Source organism: Lonchura striata, chromosome 2 (assembly GCF_050655825.1).
Source record: "Lonchura striata isolate lonStrDom1 chromosome 2, ASM5065582v1, whole genome shotgun sequence".
NCBI classification, from domain to species: domain Eukaryota; kingdom Metazoa; phylum Chordata; class Aves; order Passeriformes; family Estrildidae; genus Lonchura; species Lonchura striata.
Window position 1 is genome coordinate 155,682,277 of NC_140704.1, and position 17,786 is coordinate 155,700,062.

The 17,786-nt window shown below is 52.5% G+C and overlaps 2 protein-coding genes and 3 pseudogenes across 2 annotated transcripts; all 5 read right to left on the reverse strand.

The window, feature by feature from the left end:
* Positions 1-1,522: 1,522 nt before the first annotated feature.
* LOC144246693 (feather beta keratin-like) lies at positions 1,523-4,563 on the reverse strand. The gene has a single exon (XM_085572677.1). The coding sequence runs from the start codon at positions 3,515-3,517 to the stop codon at positions 3,179-3,181; it is 339 nt and encodes a 112-aa protein (XP_085428803.1). The 5' UTR covers positions 3,518-4,563; the 3' UTR covers positions 1,523-3,178.
* A 1,392-nt stretch (positions 4,564-5,955) lies between these two features.
* LOC144245942 (feather beta keratin-like) lies at positions 5,956-6,273 on the reverse strand. The gene has a single exon (XM_077781549.1). The coding sequence runs from the start codon at positions 6,271-6,273 to the stop codon at positions 5,956-5,958; it is 318 nt and encodes a 105-aa protein (XP_077637675.1).
* Positions 6,274-9,220: 2,947 nt separating this feature from the next.
* On the reverse strand, positions 9,221-9,538 carry LOC144246672 (feather beta keratin pseudogene; annotated as a pseudogene).
* Positions 9,539-12,451: 2,913 nt separating this feature from the next.
* Positions 12,452-12,808, reverse strand: LOC144245941 (feather keratin pseudogene; annotated as a pseudogene).
* A 2,953-nt stretch (positions 12,809-15,761) lies between these two features.
* LOC144246648 (feather beta keratin pseudogene) lies at positions 15,762-16,070 on the reverse strand (annotated as a pseudogene).
* Between the last annotated feature and the right edge of the window lie 1,716 nt (positions 16,071-17,786).

Genomic DNA, 17,786 nt, shown 5'->3' on the forward strand with positions numbered 1-17,786 from the left:
CCCTGGCTGATCTCACCCACGGAGCCGGCGATGGACACTGGAGCTCCTTTTCCACGCCAGCTAATTCCACGTCCATCCTGCATCCTCCACGAGACACTGAGGTTTGGCAAGAAGAAAACCTCACGCTGGTGTTGGGATGAGTCAGATCCAGCTGCGTCCACGCTTCCACCTCGCTTCACGGCGAAATTACGGAGTAAAAGGGTTTGGGTTGGAATACAATCATTGCCATAAATAAAAATCATCCCGTTCCAACCCTCTTGCCATGGGCGGGGACGCCTTCCACTAGACCAGGTTGCTCCAACGTGGCCTTGAATATTCCCAGGGATGGGGAGGGGGGAAAGCCAAGGAAGATTTTCCACGTGCTGGTGGGAGAATAAGATCTTCCTGCTGCCTCCTGCAAGTTTTGGGAGACTAATTAGGGATAAACCCGTGCTTCGGTCAAGGAATTGCTGGGAGGTGGCGCAGCCGAGAGCTGCTGTGACAGCACTCGGGTAACCACGGTGTTGCATTAAATGTAGTAATTTCGGAGCTTAAATATGCTAATTCTGGGTCTAATTACTAAAGAAATGTTGGAACACGAGGGAAGATCACAGGGGAAAGGGGTAAAGTTGGCGGCGACCACATGGGATGGACTCGTTTGTTAATGAAATATCACCCAGGCTTCTGATGTTATCTAACAAGGCTCCGGGATTTGAGGATCAAAGCCTGGAGCAGACCCATTAGCTCATCTGGGCAGGGCGTCTGCGTGACATGATCCAGAGGACATCCCAGGACCTTCCAGCCGGCAGGATAAAGCTTGGGTGGCTTGGCCAGGTCCCGGCGGAGAACCGCTGCTTCGTGTCGGGCGTCGCTTCCGTAACTAAGCTTCCTTGTGGGGTGACCTATTTCTCTGGAACGGGCCCAGTTTTGGGTCCAGCCCCACTCCCTGCTCTGCCTTTCCCCGTGCCTCGTAGGAAAGTGAGGCAGATGGGAATGAGATTCCTGAATGAGGTTGGGGCAACCTGGTACAGCCTATCCCAGGTGGAAGCTGTCCTAGGATGAAGCCAAGCTCCAGGAGCCCAGGTGAGACAGCGCTGAGCATCTCTTCCCTGCTAAAATTCCAGCTTTGCGGCTCTTTTTTAGGGAGCAGCACACCAGCAGTGACCCCTTTTCCAGGCCTTGTCCCACGGGATGGCCTGTGCCAGTTTCCATAGGGGTTGGGGGTTGCTCCCCACCACGTGCAGCCCTTTGGCTGTGGGAATTATCCAAAAACACAAATGGGGAAGACTGGGATGGGGATGGGGGTGATGGCCACAGATATTCCAAGAAACTTTCTTCGTGGGATTGGGAGCAGCTGCTGCACAAGGATGTCCTTTCCACCATCATTTTGGATTTGGTCGTGTCGAGTCCAGTCCTCTGGAGGAGGGAGATGAACCTGCCACTGCACCATGATGGGGTTTGGGGTTATTTTGGGAGTGAAATCTTGGCTAGGTGGGCGTGAATCCCATCGGGAGAGGCGCTGGAAGAGATCCCACCTCTTCCAGCCCATCCCACCTCATCCAGCGCATCCCACCGGGGTCTCCTTGGATGGAGTGCAGAGATCTGGGCAGGGGGGCAACCCAAGGGACCTGGATTTCGCAGGGTGGATGGGAGACAGGAATGTGGGCACAGGGCACTGTGGATGTGGATCTGAGCCTCCTCCCAGTGTTACCTGGAACCCACGTGAGCTGAATGTGCCCAAAAAGAGCGTCTCTGGCGCAGGTTTGGGATGAGGCAGACATCCCGCTGGGCCTGGCTGCTTGGGCATGTCCCAGGACCTTGGGAAGGTGAAATCCTGCTCTTGTTTCGGTCCAAGTGTTGATGTCAAGCTGGATGAGCTCCAAGGTGAATGAGTATAAGAGGCACGGATTACTTATATTTGTCTTTTTATGGGTTAGACTTTATTTTAAGACGAGCTGAAGTTGGTGCCTCAAGGGGAAAAGCACTATTTAACGAAATCGAGAAATAAAAAGGCCACACAGTTCCAAACTATTCCCTCTCCTTTCCCAGCTCAGCTGCAGGGGCTGTTTAGTTTTGGTTTTAAGGAAGGGCTTTGTTCCTCAGAAAACTCTTCCTCTTTGAACCAAATCTGAATCCAGCTGTGCTTGGAGTCCTCCGGCTCTCTGGGCTCCAGCTGCTCCAGAGATGTTATTTTAATTTGCTTTTGATGAATATTTTAGTGCTGCCAATAGCCCTGGAGACTTTGAACTCATGTGTCAGCCCAGAGCTCACCTGTTTGCCGGGAGCCTTTGTACAGAGGAAAAAAAACACATCAAAGGAGAAGAAAGAGTGAACGTCACTGGTGAGAAGCAATTTGGGGAGAGCAAAGATCTTTATGACCCAAAAATCCTCGTTGGAGTGTCAAAATTGGGAGGCAACGAGGCAGGAAGGTGGCACAAGGGGTACCATCTTCTCAGCAGGGTCGCAGCAGTGCTGCTGCACTTTGTTGTCAGGTCTCCATGGCGCGCCTCAGGAATCCACAGTGACTCGGTGGGAGCCAAGTCATAATGGGATGTGATGTGTGACCTCAGAGCAGAGCCTCGGTGGCTTGGGGTCACCAGCACAGATGATCCAGGGACCCAGAATAGGGAGGAAGGTGCCCTGGAGGCTCCCTCAATGGGACCGTGCTGTGAGGGGGGAAAGGAGGATCTCCATCAGGGATCAGTTGAAGACCTCAAGCAAGGTGAGATCCCAGCCTGGAGACTCCCAGGGAGGTGGAATGAGGAATGTCCAGCCAGGTGGACAAGGCAACAATAACCTGGGTCCACTGAGGAACTTGCAGAAAGGGATGTGGTGGCCTGGAAACCCTGTAAACCGAGGCACTTGTAGGAAAAGGAGACAAGGAAATGGGACCTTCCTTGGGTGGTCCTGGCACCTTCTGAAAGTGAAGATGGTGCCAAAGGGACTGCGGCTATTTAGGCTGCGAGCGAAGTATCTGTGCTGGGTGTAGCTGCAAGAAGTCTGGCACAAGAAAAAGAGGCATCTGAGGCTGTGCTGCAGGAAAAGTTTATTTAGGGAAAAGAATGAGTAGACAGGAGCAGTGAGTGGAAGGGATCCAATGCCGGGTTCAAGTAGGGCGACCATCAGCCGAGGTGCTTTGATTGCAGGAGCTGTGGCCAGAGCCCAGAGCTGGTGGTGTCAGGGGTGGTGCTGAGGGTCCTCAGCAGATGTAGCCACCCCTCCTGCCATAGCAGCCCAGGCCTCCCAGCCCGTAGCCAAAGCCGCGGCCGTAGCCAAGGCCGTAGCCAAAGCCACCAAATCCACCAGAGATGGGCTGTCCCTGGGCACTGAGCTCACTGCCCAGAGCAGCCGAGGAGGTGGATCCGACGGCGGTGTTCTGGGGGAAGGAGGTCATGATGGGTCCTGGCAGGGTGACCAGCACAGGGGAAGGGTCGATGATGACGCGGGAATCCTGGCACTGCAGGGCACAGGGCTCGTTGCAGCTGTTGGCCAGCGGGGTGGGTCCGCAGGTGGATCCGCAGAGGGTGTTGCAGGCCATGGGTGTGGTGTGGAGGGTGCCTGGAAGAGAAGGGGTCAGGTAGGACAGGGGTGTAGGGGTGTGAGGGGCAGTGATGCAATAGATTGATGCAATGTGGAGGCTGTTGTGGGGCTGTGGAGCTGCTGAGGCTGGGGCTGAACTGGCTGGAAGAGAGGGGCCAGGGCTGCAGGAGCAGGAGGGTCAGGGGCTTGAGACTCACCTGGTTGTCTGCAGGAGCAGAAGGCTTCAGGAGAAGTGTGTGAGGGAGAGACGCTGTGGATCGGCTTTTATGCTGGTTCTGGAGGGGTGGGTCAACCTTGTCCAATGGCTTTGGGGCATTTTGGAGGCCTCGTGAGTGCTGAGCTGGGGAGTTTTTGCTCCCCACAACTCTGCAGTGTCATGTCCTGCGCTTGAGGCCATGACTTTGGCGGCAACTTTTAAATGCAAGTATTAGAGACCAAAGGCTGCTATTGAAGTTGTTTGTCTATGAGGGCTGAAGACGTGACCAAAAGTTTGGAGAGGTGGGATGTCATAGTCGTGGCAGTGATGTGCTGTGGTTTTGTGGGTTTGTGGTGAAGAGAGACCTTGTTCCCCCACAGCCACGTCAGCCTCGTGTCCGTCTGACCTTGGTGTCAGCTTTCAAGTGAGAGTTGGTATTTGGGAGGATTTTTTTGGAAGATGCGTGTCAGAGAAACCAGAATATACAACAAAAGCCTAAGAAAAACATGGGTGTCATCAGTGAGGTCATTCTGTGGCACTCGTATGGTTTATATTTTTTTGTGGGTGTGTTGTGAAGAGGGGCCCCAATTCCACCGCAGCCATGTCAGGCTGGTGTGGGCTTTGCAGCTGTGCTGTGCATGAGGAGCTGCCCCTTCCATCGTGGCCATTCCTCCTTTAAAGTGTGAGTGTTGGAAACCCAAGGCTGGTGTTGATGGAGCGTGTCAGTGGGGACTGAAGACGTGACCAAGATTTGGGAGCAAGGATGTCATCAGTGAGGTCATCCTGTGGAACTCATGGTTTTGGGTTTGTGGGTGTGTGGTGAAGAGGGGCCCCAAACTATCTGAGGTGTGTCAGGCTGGTCTGGGCTTTGCACCTGTGCCAGGTGTGAGCACCTGGACTCTTCCATTCCTTCTGGGCAGTTGCAGAGTTGCCCCTTCAGCAAGGTGGGTGGTGATGGAGTGTCTGAGGCCACACTTGTCTGAACCACCAGTCAGAAGGACCTCGAGACTAAGGGTTAAAGGAATCTCCCAAAGTTCATCAAGGCAAAGGTGAAGTTCTGCATAAGGAGAGGAAAACTGCACTTGACCCTGGATAATGGTGGGGACTGAGATTCTGGAAAGTGACTTTTGTGATCAGGATCCTGCTGATGGTGCTGATTGAGATCAGAGTGACCAGCAGGTTGCAGTGGGGGATGACTTCAGTGGGGTGTCACCAGTGTCCAAGGCAGAGTTCTGGAAATTGTTGCCATGAAATTGTGAGAGGTGGCCCTTCCTCTCTTTAGAGCACTGGGCAAATTCGATGTGGGTGGTGTGGACAGTTCTGGGCACGAGATGAGAAGAACAAGGGGATATTGGACATTGAGCAGTTGAGGGCCACTAGACACTTCAATTTCTGGCAGAACTTTACTAGAGGAGAGACTGAGAGAGCTGGGACTATGAAGAGACAAGGCTGGGCAGGGGGTGTCAGCAGTGTGTGGGAGCCCAGCTGTTGTCAGCACTGCACACATGAAAGGAATAGGGCATGTGCAAAAATGAGAGAATAGATGGAATTCCATGTGCAAAGGAAGGAAGAATTTTTCAGTGTGCGTGGAAGGTCTCAGAGTGTAAGAGACAATGTGGTCTCTCTCCTTGGAGGTCCAAAAGTGAACTGGCCATAGTCCTGGAAATCCTGCTGGGCTGCCTGAGGAAGAGGCATGGAAGCATTGGCATTCAGGAGTTCCTGCCCAAGTGCATGATGTTATTCCTCTGTTCATGGGGAGGACTCGAGAGTGCTGCTGGGAAGAGAATTTTTCAAGTCTATGTTTGGGTAGAGTGACTTTGGCACAGCAGTGCCCAGGAGAGAATTGTTGTGTCAAAGTCTTTGGTAGATCAGGTGATGGCCATGTGTCATGTTCTGGAAGGTTCACCCTCTCCCCTATTTCCCATGTCAGCATTAGTTTTTACAGGTGGGGTCATATTTGTTAAGAAATGTCCTTTACTCCCTTTCCATCCAACATAATATTTGAGTGCTGGTATTGAAAATGGTGGGGATGTGAGACCATTGGATTTCAAAACAAAGAGTCAGCAACTCAGGTTGCGATGCAAGAAAAATTTATTGAAGTGAAATACTGATGAGAAGGAAGAAGCTGAAGGAATCAGGCGTGAGGTACAAGTAGAGAGACCACCAGCTGAGCTGCTTTGCTTGCAGGAGCTGTTGCCAGAGGCCAGAGCTGGTGGTGTCAGGGGTGGTGCTGAGGGCCCTCAGCAGATGTAGCCACCCCTCCTGCCATAGCAGCCCAGGCCTCCCAGCCCGTAGCCAAGGCCAAGACCAAATCCAAATCCACCAGAGATGGGCTGTCCCTGGGCACTGAGCTCAGTGCCCAGAGCAGCCGAGGAGGTGGATCCGACGGCGGTGTTCTGGGGGAAGGAGGTCATGATGGGTCCTGGCAGGGTGACCAGCACAGGGGAAGGGTTGATGATGACGTGGGAATCCTGGCACTGCAGGGCACAGGGCTCGTTGCAGCTGTTGGCCAGCGGGGTGGGTCCGCAGGTGGATCCGCAGCGGGTGTTGCAGGCCATGGGTGCGGTGTGGAGGGTGCCTGGAAAGGAAGGGATGAGGCAAGAGAGGGATTTCGGAGCATATGCGGCAGTGATGCTGGAGGGTGAAAGAGTTTGAAGGCTGTTGTGGGGATGTGGGGAGGTGTGAGGGCTGCTGAGGCTGGGGCTGAGTGTGCTGGAAGAGTGGGGCCAAGGGTGCAGGAGCAGAAGGGTCAGGGGCTTGAGACTCACCTGGTTGTCTGCAGGAACAGGAGAAGGTGTCAGGAGAAGTGTGTGAGGGAGAGAGGCTCTGGGCCAGCTTTTATTCTGGTTCTGGAGGGTGGGACAGCTTTGTCCCTTGGCCTTGGGGCATTTTGCTGGCCAGAGTTCCCGGCTGGCTCAGAGTTGTGAGTCCGGAGGTGGGGGAGTGTTTTCCATCCCACAACTCTGCAGTGTCATGTCCTAATTTAGTGTCATTGTCTGTCTGACCTTGTCAGCAGAGAGTGTTAGTGGCCAAATACTGTGGATGAAGATGTTTTTTGTGGAGAACTGTGGATGTGACCTGAGCTTTGGAGAGTGATGTGTGATCACTGAAGTCAGCCCCTGGCCCTCAAGAGCTGTGGTGTGTGGATGTCTTGTGGTGAGGATCCTCATTCCCCCACAGCCATGTCAGGCTCATTTGGGCTTTGCAGCTCTTCTGGGGGTGAAGTTGTCTACTTGCAATAGATACTCTTCCCTCCCTGTCCTGTTGCCAACATTCTAGACCTGTCTATATGCCAGGCCTTTCCTGCTGGATTTGGGAGAACAATCCCTGTGACGCCTCTCCTCCTGTCCAATGTCTTGTGTTGGTTCATCCGTAGCGCTCGTCTCAGCTGGGCTCAGCAAGGTCACACTCTGGGGTCCCATGGCTGGGCTCTGAGTGAAACCAAAAAAGGAAAACGGGTTCAGGAAAAGAAGAAGAAGGCCTGAGAGGAGCAGGTGTAGGAACTGCAGACATTCACTTTTCAGAAAAATAGCATCAAACTGGAAACTCTCTGGAGGTACCATATATAGAGTTATCGTATCTCTTTTATCAGACAGAGTCTTGCAAGTCATGGGGGGGGAGAGTATTCCTCCCCACAACTCTTCCCTGTCTTGTCTGCTGAGGCCATGTCCATCTGACCTTGGTGTCAGCTTTATTGTGAGACTTGGCATTTGGGAGCATTGGTATAGAGGATGTGTGTCAGAGAAACCAGAATATACAACAAAAGCCCAAGGAAAATATGGGTGTCATCGGTGAGGTCATTTGGTGGCACTTTTGTGCTTTAGTTTATGGGTGTGTTTTGAAGAGGGGCCCAATTCCACCACAGCCATGTCAGGATGGTGTGGGCTTTGCAGCTGTGCTGTGCATGAGGAGCTGCCCCTTCCATCGTGGTCATTCCTCCTTTAAAGTGTGAGTGTTGGAAACCCAAGGCTGGTGTTGATGGAGCGTGTCAGTGGGGACTGAAGACATGACCAAGATTTGGGAGCAAGGATGTCATCATTGACGTCATCCTGTAGAACTCATGGTTTTGGGTTTGTGGGTGTGTTGTGAAGAGGGGCCCCAAACTATCTCAGGTGTGTCAGGCTGGTCTGGGCTTTGCACCAGTGCCAGGTGTGAGCACCTGGACTCTTCCATTCCTTCTGGGCAGTTGCAGAGTTGCCCCTTCAGCAAGGTGGGAGGTGATGGAGTGTCTGAGGCCACACTTGTCTGAACCACCAGTCAGAAGGACCTTGAGACTAAGGGTTAGAGGAATCTCCCAAAGTTCATCAAGGCAAAGGTGAAGTTCTGCATAAGGAGAGGAAAACTGCACTTGGCCCAGGATAATGGTGGGGACTGAGATTCTGGAAAGTGACTTTTGTGATCAGGATCCTGCTGATGGTGCTGATTGAGATCAGAGTGACCAGCAGGTTGCAGTGGGGGATGACTTCAGTGGGGTGTCACCAGTGTCCAAGGCAGAGTTGTGGAAATTGTTGCCATGAAATTGTGAGAGGTGGCCCTTCCCCTCTTTAGAGCACTGGGCAGATTCAATGTGGGTGGTGTGGACAGTTCTGGCCTCGAGACGAGAAGAACAAGGGGACAGTGGACATTGAGCAGTTGAGGGTCACTAGACACTTCAATTTCTGGCAGAACTTTACTAGAGGAGAGACTGAGAGAGCTGGGACTATGAAGACACAAGGCTGGGCAGGGGGTGTCAGCACTGTGTGGGAGCCCAGCTGTTGTCAGCACTGCACACATGAAAGGAATCGGGCATGTGCAAAAATGAGAGAATAGATGGAATTCCATGTGCAAAGGAGGGAAGAATTTTCAGTGTGCGTGGAAGGTCTCAGAGTGTAAGAGACAATGTGGTCTCTCTCCTTGGAGGTCCAAAAGTCAACTGGCCATAGTCCTGGAAATCCTGCTGGGCTGCCTGAGGAAGAGGAATGGATGCATTGGCATTCAGGAGTTCCTGCCCAAGTGCATGATGTTATTCCTCTGTTCATGGGGAGGACTCGAGAGTGCTGCTGGGAAGAGAATTTTTCAAGTCTATGTCTGGGTAGAATGACTTTGGCACAGCAGTGCCCAGGAGAGAATTGTTGTGTCAAAGCCTTTGGTAGATCAGATGATGGCCATGTGTCATGTTTGGGAAGTTTCCCCCTCTCCCCTATTTCCCATGTCAGCGTTAGTTTTTACTGGTGGGGTCATATTTGTTAAGAAATGTCCTTTACTCCCTTTCCATCCAACATAATATTTGAGTGCTGGCATTGAATATGGTGGGGATGTGAGACCATTGGATTCCAAAACCAAGAGGCAGCAACTCAGGTTGTGATGCAAGAAAAATTTATTGAAGTGAAATACTGATGAGAAGGAAGAAGCTGAAGGAATCAGGCGTGAGGTACAAGTAGAGAGACCATCAGCTGAGCTGCTTTGCTTGCAGGAGCTTTTGCCAGAAGCCAGAGCTGGTGGTGTCAGGGGTGGTGCTGAGGGCCCTCAGCAGATGTAGCCACCCCTCCTGCCATAGCAGCCCAGGCCTCCCAGCCCGTAGCCATAGCCAAGGCCAAAGCCAAATCCACCAGAGATGGGCTGTCCCTGGGCACTGAGCTCACTGCCCACGGCAGCCGAGGAGGTGGATCCGACGGCGGTGTTCTGGGGGAAGGAGGTCATGATGGGTCCTGGCAGGGTGACCAGCACAGGGGAAGGGTTGATGATGACGTGGGAATCCTGGCACTGCAGGGCACAGGGCTCGTTGCAGCTGTTGGCCAGCGGGGTGGGTCCGCAGGTGGATCCGCAGAGGGTGTTGCAGGCCATGGGTGTGGAGTGGAGGGTCCTGGAAGAGAAGCGATGAGGCAGGAGAGGGATTTCGGAGCATATGCGGCAGTGATGCTGGAGGGTGAAGGAGTTTGGAGGCTGTTGTGGGGATGTGGGTAGGTGTGAGGGCTGCTGAGGCTGGGACTGAGTGTGCTGGAAGAGTGGGGCCAAGGGTGCAGGAGCAGAAGGGTCAGGGGAATGAGACTCACCTGGTTGTCTGCAGGAGCAGGAGGAGAAGGTGTCAGGAGAAGTGTGTGAGGGAGAGAGGCTCTGGGCCGGCTTTTATTCTGGTTCTGGGGGGTGGGACAGCTTTGTCCCTTGGCCTTGGGGCATTTTGCTGGCCACAGTTCCTGGTTGGCTCAGAGCTGTGAGTCCGGAGGTGGGGGAGTGTTTTCCATCCCACAACTCTGCAGTGTCATGTCCTAATTTAGTGTCATTGTCTGTCTGACCTTGTCAGCAGAGAGTGTTAGTGGCCAAATACTGTGGATGAAGATGTTTTTTTGTGGAGAACTCTGGATGTGACCTGAGCTTTGGAGAGTGGTGTGTGATCACTGAAGTCAGCCCCTGACCCTGTTGTCCTGTGGTTTGTGGATGTCTTGTGGTGAGGAACCTCATTCCCCCACAGCCCTGTCAGGCTCATCTGGGCTTTGCAGCTCTTCTGGGTGTGAAGTTGTCCACTTGCATTACATACTCTTCCCTCCCTGTCCTGTTGCCAACATTCTAGACCTGTCTATATGCCAGGCCTTTCCTGCTGGCTTTGGGAGAACAATCCCTGTGACGCCTCTCCTCCTGTTCAATGTCTTGTGTTGGTTCATCCATAGCGCTCGTCTCAGCTGGGCCCAGCAAGGTCACACTCTGGGGTCCCATGGCTGGGCTCTGAGTGAAACCAAAAAAGGAAAACGGGTTCAGGAAAAGAAGAAGAAGGCCTGAGAGGAGCAGTTGTAGGAACTGCAGACATTCACTTTTCAGAAAAATAGCATCAAACTGGAAACTCTCTGGAGATACCATATATAGAGTTATCATATCTCTTTTATCAGACAGGGCTTTGCAAGTCATGAGGGGGGCAGAGTATTCCTCTCCAGAACTCTTCCCTGTCTTGTCTGCTGAGGCCATGTCCATCTGACCTTGGTGTCAGCTTTATTGTGAGACTTGGCATTTGGGAGCATTGGTATAGAGGATGTGTGTCAGAGAAACCAGAATATACAACAAAAGCCCAAGGAAAATATGGGTGTCATCAGTGAGGTCATTTTGTGGCACTTTTGTGCTTTAGTTTGTGGGTGTGTTGTGAAGAGGGGCCTCAATTCCACCACAGCCATGTCAGGCTGGTGTGGGCTTTGCAGCTGTGCTGTGCATGAGGAGCTGCCCCTTCCATCGTGGTCATTCCTCCTTTAAAGTGTGAGTGTTGGAAACCCAAGGCTGGTGTTGATGGAGCGTGTCAGTGGGGACTGAAGACATGACCAAGATTTGGGAGCAAGGATGTCATCATTGACGTCATCCTGTAGAACTCATGGTTTTGGGTTTGTGGGTGTGTTGTGAAGAGGGGCTCCAAACTATCTGAGGTGTGTCAGGCTGGTCTGGGCTTTGCACCAGTGCCAGGTGTGAGCACCTGGACTCTTCCATTCCTTCTGGGCAGTTGCAGAGTTGCCCCTTCAGCAAGGTGGGAGGTGATGGAGTGTCTGAGGCCACACTTGTCTGAACCACCAGTCAGAAGGACCTTGAGACTAAGGGTTAGAGGAATCTCCCAAAGTTCATCAAGGCAAAGGTGAAGTTCTGCATAAGGAGAGGAAAACTGCACTTGGCCCAGGATAATGGTGGGGACTGAGATTCTGGAAAGTGACTTTTGTGATCAGGATCCTGCTGATGGTGCTGATTGAGATCAGAGTGACCAGCAGGTTGCAGTGGGGGATGACTTCAGTGGGGTGTCACCAGTGTCCAAGGCAGAGTTGTGGAAATTGTTGCCATGAAATTGTGAGAGGTGGCCCTTCCCCTCTTTAGAGCACTGGGCAGATTCAATGTGGGTGGTGTGGACAGTTCTGGCCTCGAGACGAGAAGAACAAGGGGACAGTGGACATTGAGCAGTTGAGGGTCACTAGACACTTCAATTTCTGGCAGAACTTTACTAGAGGAGAGACTGAGAGAGCTGGGACTATGAAGACACAAGGCTGGGCAGGGGGTGTCAGCACTGTGTGGGAGCCCAGCTGTTGTCAGCACTGCACACATGAAAGGAATCGGGCATGTGCAAAAATGAGAGAATAGATGGAATTCCATGTGCAAAGGAGGGAAGAATTTTCAGTGTGCATGGAAGGTCTCAGAGTGTAAGAGACAATGTGGTCTCTCTCCTTGGAGGTCCAAAAGTGAACTGGCCATAGTCCTGGAAATCCTGCTGGGCTGCCTGAGGAAGAGGCATGGAAGCATTGGCATTCAGGAGTTCCTGCCCAAGTGCATGATGTTATTCCTCTGTTCATGGGGAGGACTCGAGAGTGCTGCTGGGAAGAGAATTTTTCAAGTCTATGTCTGGGTAGAATGACTTTGGCACAGCAGTGCCCAGGAGAGAATTGTTGTGTCAAAGCCTTTGGTAGATCAGATGATGGCCATGTGTCATGTTTGGGAAGTTTCCCCCTCTCCCCTATTTCCCATGTCAGCGTTAGTTTTTACTGGTGGGGTCATATTTGTTAAGAAATGTCCTTTACTCCCTTTCCATCCAACATAATATTTGAGTGCTGGCATTGAATATGGTGGGGATGTGAGACCATTGGATTCCAAAACCAAGAGGCAGCAACTCAGGTTGTGATGCAAGAAAAATTTATTGAAGTGAAATACTGATGAGAAGGAAGAAGCTGAAGGAATCAGGCATGAGGTACAAGTAGAGAGACCATCAGCTGAGGTGCTTTGCTTGCAGGAGCTTTTGCCAGAAGCCAGAGCTGGTGGTGTCAGGGGTGGTGCTGAGGGTCCTCAGCAGATGTAGCCACCCCTCCTGCCATAGCAGCCCAGGCCTCCCAGCCCGTAGCCATAGCCAAGGCCAAAGCCAAAGCCACCAGAGATGGGCTGTCCCTGGGCACTGAGCTCAGTGCCCAGAGCAGCCGAGGAGGTGGATCCGACGGCGGTGTTCTGGGGGAAGGAGGTCATGATGGGTCCTGGCAGGGTGACCAGCACAGGGGAAGGGTTGATGATGACGCTGGAGTTCTGGCACTGCAGGGCACAGGGCTCGTTGCAGCTGTTGGCCAGCGGGGTGGGTCCACAGGTGGATCCGCAGCGGGTGTTGCAGGCCATGGGTGCGGAGTGGAGGGTGCCTGGAAAGGAAGGGATGAGGCAGGAGATGGATTTCGTACCATATGCGGCAGTGATGCTGGAGGGTGAAAGAGTTTGGAGGCTGTTGTGGGGATGTGGGGAGGTGTGAGGGCTGCTGAGGCTGGGGCTGAGTGTGCTGGAAGAGTGGGGCCAAGGGTGCAGGAGCAGAAGGGTCAGGGGAATGAGACTCACCTGGTTGTCAGCAGGAGCAGGAGGAGAAGGTGTCAGGAGAAGTGTGTGAGGGAGAGAGGCTCTGGGCCGGCTTTTATTCTGGTTCTGGAGGGTGGGACAGCTTTGTCCCTTGGCCTTGGGGCATTTTGCTGGCCACAGTTCCTGGTTGGCTCAGAGTTGTGAGTCCGGAGGTGGGGGAGTGTTTTCCATCCCACAACTCTGCAGTGTCATGTCCTAATTTAGTGTCATTCTCTGTCTGACCTTGTCGGCAGCTAGTGTTAGTGACCAAATACTGTGGATGAAGATATTTTTTTGTGGAGAACTCTGGATGTGACCTGAGCTTTGGAGAGTGGGGTGTGATCACTGAAATCAGCCCCTGACCCTGTTGTCCTGTGGTTTGTGGATGTCTTGTGGTGAGGAACCTCATTCCCCCACAGCCATGTCAGGCTCATCTGAGCTTTGCAGCTCTTCTGGGTGTGAAGTTGTCCACTTGCATTACATACTCTTCCCTCCCTGTCCTGTTGCCAACATTCTAGACCTGTCTATATGCCAGGCCTTTCCTGCTGGATTTGGGAGAACAATCCCTGTGACGCCTCTCCTCCTGTTCAATGTCTTGTGTTGGTTCATCCATAGCGCTCGTCTCAGCTGGGCCCAGCAAGGTCACACTCTGGGGTCCCATGGCTGGGCTCTGAGTGAAACCAAAAAAGGAAAACGGGTTCAGGAAAAGAAGAAGAAGGCCTGAGAGGAGCAGTTGTAGGAACTGCAGACATTCACTTTTCAGAAAAATAGCATCACACTGGAAACTCTCTGGAGATACCATATATAGAGTTATCATATCTCTTTTATAAGACAGAGCCTTGCAAGTCATGAGGGGGGCAGAGTATTCCTCCCCACAACTCTTCCCTGTCTTGTCTCCTGAGGCCATGTCCATCTGACCTTGGTGTCAGCTTTATTGTGAGACTGGGTATTTGGAGCATTGGTATAGAGGATGTGTGTCAGAGAAACCAGAATATACAACAAAAGCCCAAGGAAAATATGGGTGTCATCGGTGAGGTCATTTGGTGGCACTTTTGTGCTTTAGTTTGTGGGTGTGTTGTGAAGAGGGGCCCCAATTCCACCGCAGCCATGTCAGGCTTGTGTGGGCTTTGCAGCTGTGCTGTGCATGAGGAGCTGCCCCTTCCATTGTGGTCATTCCTCCTTTAAAGTGTGAGTGTTGGAAACCCAAGGCTGGTGTTGATGGAGCGTGTCAATGTGGACTGAAGATGTGACCAAGATTTGGGAGCAAGAATGTCATCATTGAGGTCATCCTGTGGAACTCATGGTTTTGGGTTTGTGGGTGTGTGGTGAAGTGGGGCCCCAAACTATCTGAGGTGTGTCAGGCTGGTCTGGGCTTTGCACCAGTGCCAGGTGTGAGCACCTGGACTCTTCCATTCCTTCTGGGCAGTTGCAGAGTTGCCCCTTCAGCAAGGTGGGTGGTGATGGAGTGTCTGAGGCCACACTTGTCTGAACCACCAGTCAGAAGGACCTCGAGACTAAGGGTTAGAGGAATCTCCCAAAGTTCATCAAGGCAAAGGTGAAGTTCTGCATAAGGAGAGGAAAACTGCACTTGGCCCAGGATAATGGTGGGGACTGAGATTCTGGAAAGTGACTTTTGTGATCAGGATCCTGCTGATGGTGCTGATTGCGATGAGAGTGACCAGCAGGTTGCAGTGGGGGATGACTTCAGTGGGGTGTCACCAGTGTCCAAGGCAGAGTTGTGGAAATTGTTGCCATGAAATTGTGAGAGGTGGCCCTTCCTCTCTTTAGAGCACTGGGCAGATTCGATGTGGGTGGTGTGGACAGTTCTGGCCTCGAGACGAGAAGAACAAGGGGATATTGGACATTGTGCAGTTGAGGGTCACTAGACACTTCAATTTCTGGCAGAACTTTACTAGAGGAGAGACTGAGAGAGCTGGGACTATGAAGACACAAGGCTGGGCAGGGGGTGTCAGCAGTGTGTGGGAGTCCAGCTGTTGTCAGCACTGCACACATGAAAGGAATAGGGCATGTGCAAAAATGAGAGAATAGATGGAATTCCATGTGCAAAGGAAGGAAGAATTTTTCAGTGTGCATGGAAGGTCTCAGAGTGTAAGAGACAATGTGGTCTCTCTCCTTGGAGGTCCAAAAGTGAACTGGCCATAGTCCTGGAAATCCTGCTGGGCTGCCTGAGGAAGAGGCATGGAAGCATTGGCATTCAGGAGTTCCTGCTCAAGTGCATGATGTTATTCCTCTGTTCATGGGGAGGACTCGAGAGTGCGGCAGGGAAGAGAATTTTTCAAGTCTATGTCTGGGTAGAATGACTTTGGCACAGCAGTGCCCAGGAGAGAATTGTTGTGTCAAAGCCTTTGGTAGATCAGGTGATGGCCGTGTGTCATGTTTGGGAAGTTTCCCCCTCTCCCCTATTTCCCATGTCAGCGTTAGTTGTTACAGGTGGGGTCATATTTGTTAAGAAATGTCCTTTACTCCCTTTCCATTCAACATAATATTTGAGTGCTGGTATTGAATAGGGGGAGTGTATGAGACCATTGGAATTCAAAACCAAGAGTCAGCAACTGAGGTTGTGATGCAAGAAAAATTTATTGAAGTGAAATACTGATGAGAAGGAAGAAGCTGAAGGAATCAGGCGTGAGGTACAAGTAGAGAGACCATCAGCTGAGCTGCTTTGCTTGCAGGAGCTTTTGCCAGAGGCCAGAGCTGGTGGTGTCAGGGGTGGTGCTGATGGCCCTTAGCAGATGTAGCCACCCCTCCTGCCATAGCAGCCCAGGCCTCCCAGCCCGTAGCCATAGCCAAAGCCAAATCCACCAGAGATGGGCTGTCCCTGGGCACTGAGCTCACTGCCCAGAGCAGCCGAGGAGGTGGATCCGACGGCGGTGTTCTGGGGGAAGGAGGTCATGATGGGTCCTGGCAGGGTGACCAGCACAGGGGAAGGGTTGATGATGACGCGGGAATCCTGGCACTGCAGGGCACAGGGCTCGTTGCAGCTGTTGGCCAGCGGGGTGGGTCCGCAGGGCTGGCAGAGGGTGTTGCAGGCCATTGGTGTGGAGTGGAGGGTGCCTGGAAAGGAAGGGATGAGGCAGGAGAGGGATTTTGGAGCATGTAGGGCAGTGATGCTGAAGGGTGAAGGAGTTTGGAGGCTGTTGTGGGGATGTGGGGAGGTGTGAGGGCTGCTGAGGCTGGGGCTGAGTGTGCTGGAGGAGTGGGGCCAAGGGTGCAGGAGCAGAAGGGTCAGGGGAATGAGACTCACCTGGTTGTCTGCAGGAGCAGGAGGAGAAGGTGTCAGGAGAAGTGTGTGAGGGAGAGAGGCTCTGGGCCGGCTTTTATTCTGGTTCTGGAGAGGTGGGACAGCTTTGTCCCTTGGCCTTGGGGCATTTTGCTGGCCAGAGTTCCCGGCTGGCTCAGAGTTGTGAGTCCGGAGGTGGGGGAGTGTTTTCCATCCCACAACTCTGCAGTGTCATGTCCTAATTTAATGTCATTGTCTGTCTGACCTTGTCAGCAGAGAGTGTTAGTGGCCAAATACTGTGGATGAAGATGTTTTTTTGTGGAGAACTCTGGATGTGACCTGAGCTTTGGAGAGTGGTGTGTGATCACTGAAGTCAGCCCCTGGCCCTCAAGAGCTGTGGTGTGTGGATGTCTTGTGGTGAGGAACCTCATTCCCCCACAGCCCTGTCAGGCTCATCTGGGCTTTGCAGCTCTTCTGGGTGTGAAGTTGTCCACTTGCATTACATACTCTTCCTTCCCTGTCCTGTTGCCAACATTCTAGACCTGTCTATATGCCAGGCCTTTCCTGCTGGCTTTGGGAGAACAATCCCTGTGACGCCTCTCCTCCTGTTCAATGTCTTGTGTTGGTTCATCCGTAGCGCTCGTCTCAGCTGGGCCCAGCAAGGTCACACTCTGGGGTCCCATGGCTGGGCTCTGAGTGAAACCAAAAAAGGAAAACGGGTTCAGTAAAAGAAGAAGAAGGCCTGAGAGGAGCAGTTGTAGGAACTGCAGACATTCACTTTTCAGAAAAATAGCATCAAACTGGAAACTCTCTGGAGGTACCATATGTAGACTTATCATATCTCTTTTATCAGACAGAGCCTTGCAAGTCATGAGGGGGGCAGAGTATTCCTCCCCACAGCTCTTCCCTGTCTTGTCTGCTGAGGCCATGTCCATCTGACCTTGGTGTCAGCTTTATTGTGAGACTTGGCATTTGGGAGCATTGGTATAGAGGATGTGTGTCAGAGAAACCAGAATATACAACAAAAGCCCAAGGAAAATATGGGTGTCATCGGTGAGGTCATTTGGTGGCACTTTTGTGCTTTAGTTTGTGGGTGTGTTTTGAAGAGGGGCCCCAATTCCACCGCAGCCATGTCAGGCTGGTGTGGGCTTTGCAGCTGTGCTGTGCATGAGGAGCTGCCCCTTCCATCGTGGTCATTCCTCCTTTAAAGTGTGAGTGTTGGAAACCCAAGGCTGGTGTTGATGGAGCGTGTCAGTGGGGACTGAAGATTTGACCAAGATTTTGGCAGTGTGGTGTCATCATTGAGGTCATCCTGTAGAACTCATGGTTTTGGGTTTGTGGGTGTGTGGTGAAGTGGGGCCCCAAACTATCTCAGGTGTGTCAGGCTGGTCTGGGTTTTGCACCTGTGCCAGGTGTGAGCACCTGGACTCTTCCATTCCTTCTGGGCCACTGCAGAGTTGCCCCTTCAGCAAGGTGGGTGGTGATGGAGTGTCTGAGGCCACACTTGTCTGAACCACCAGTCAGAAGGAC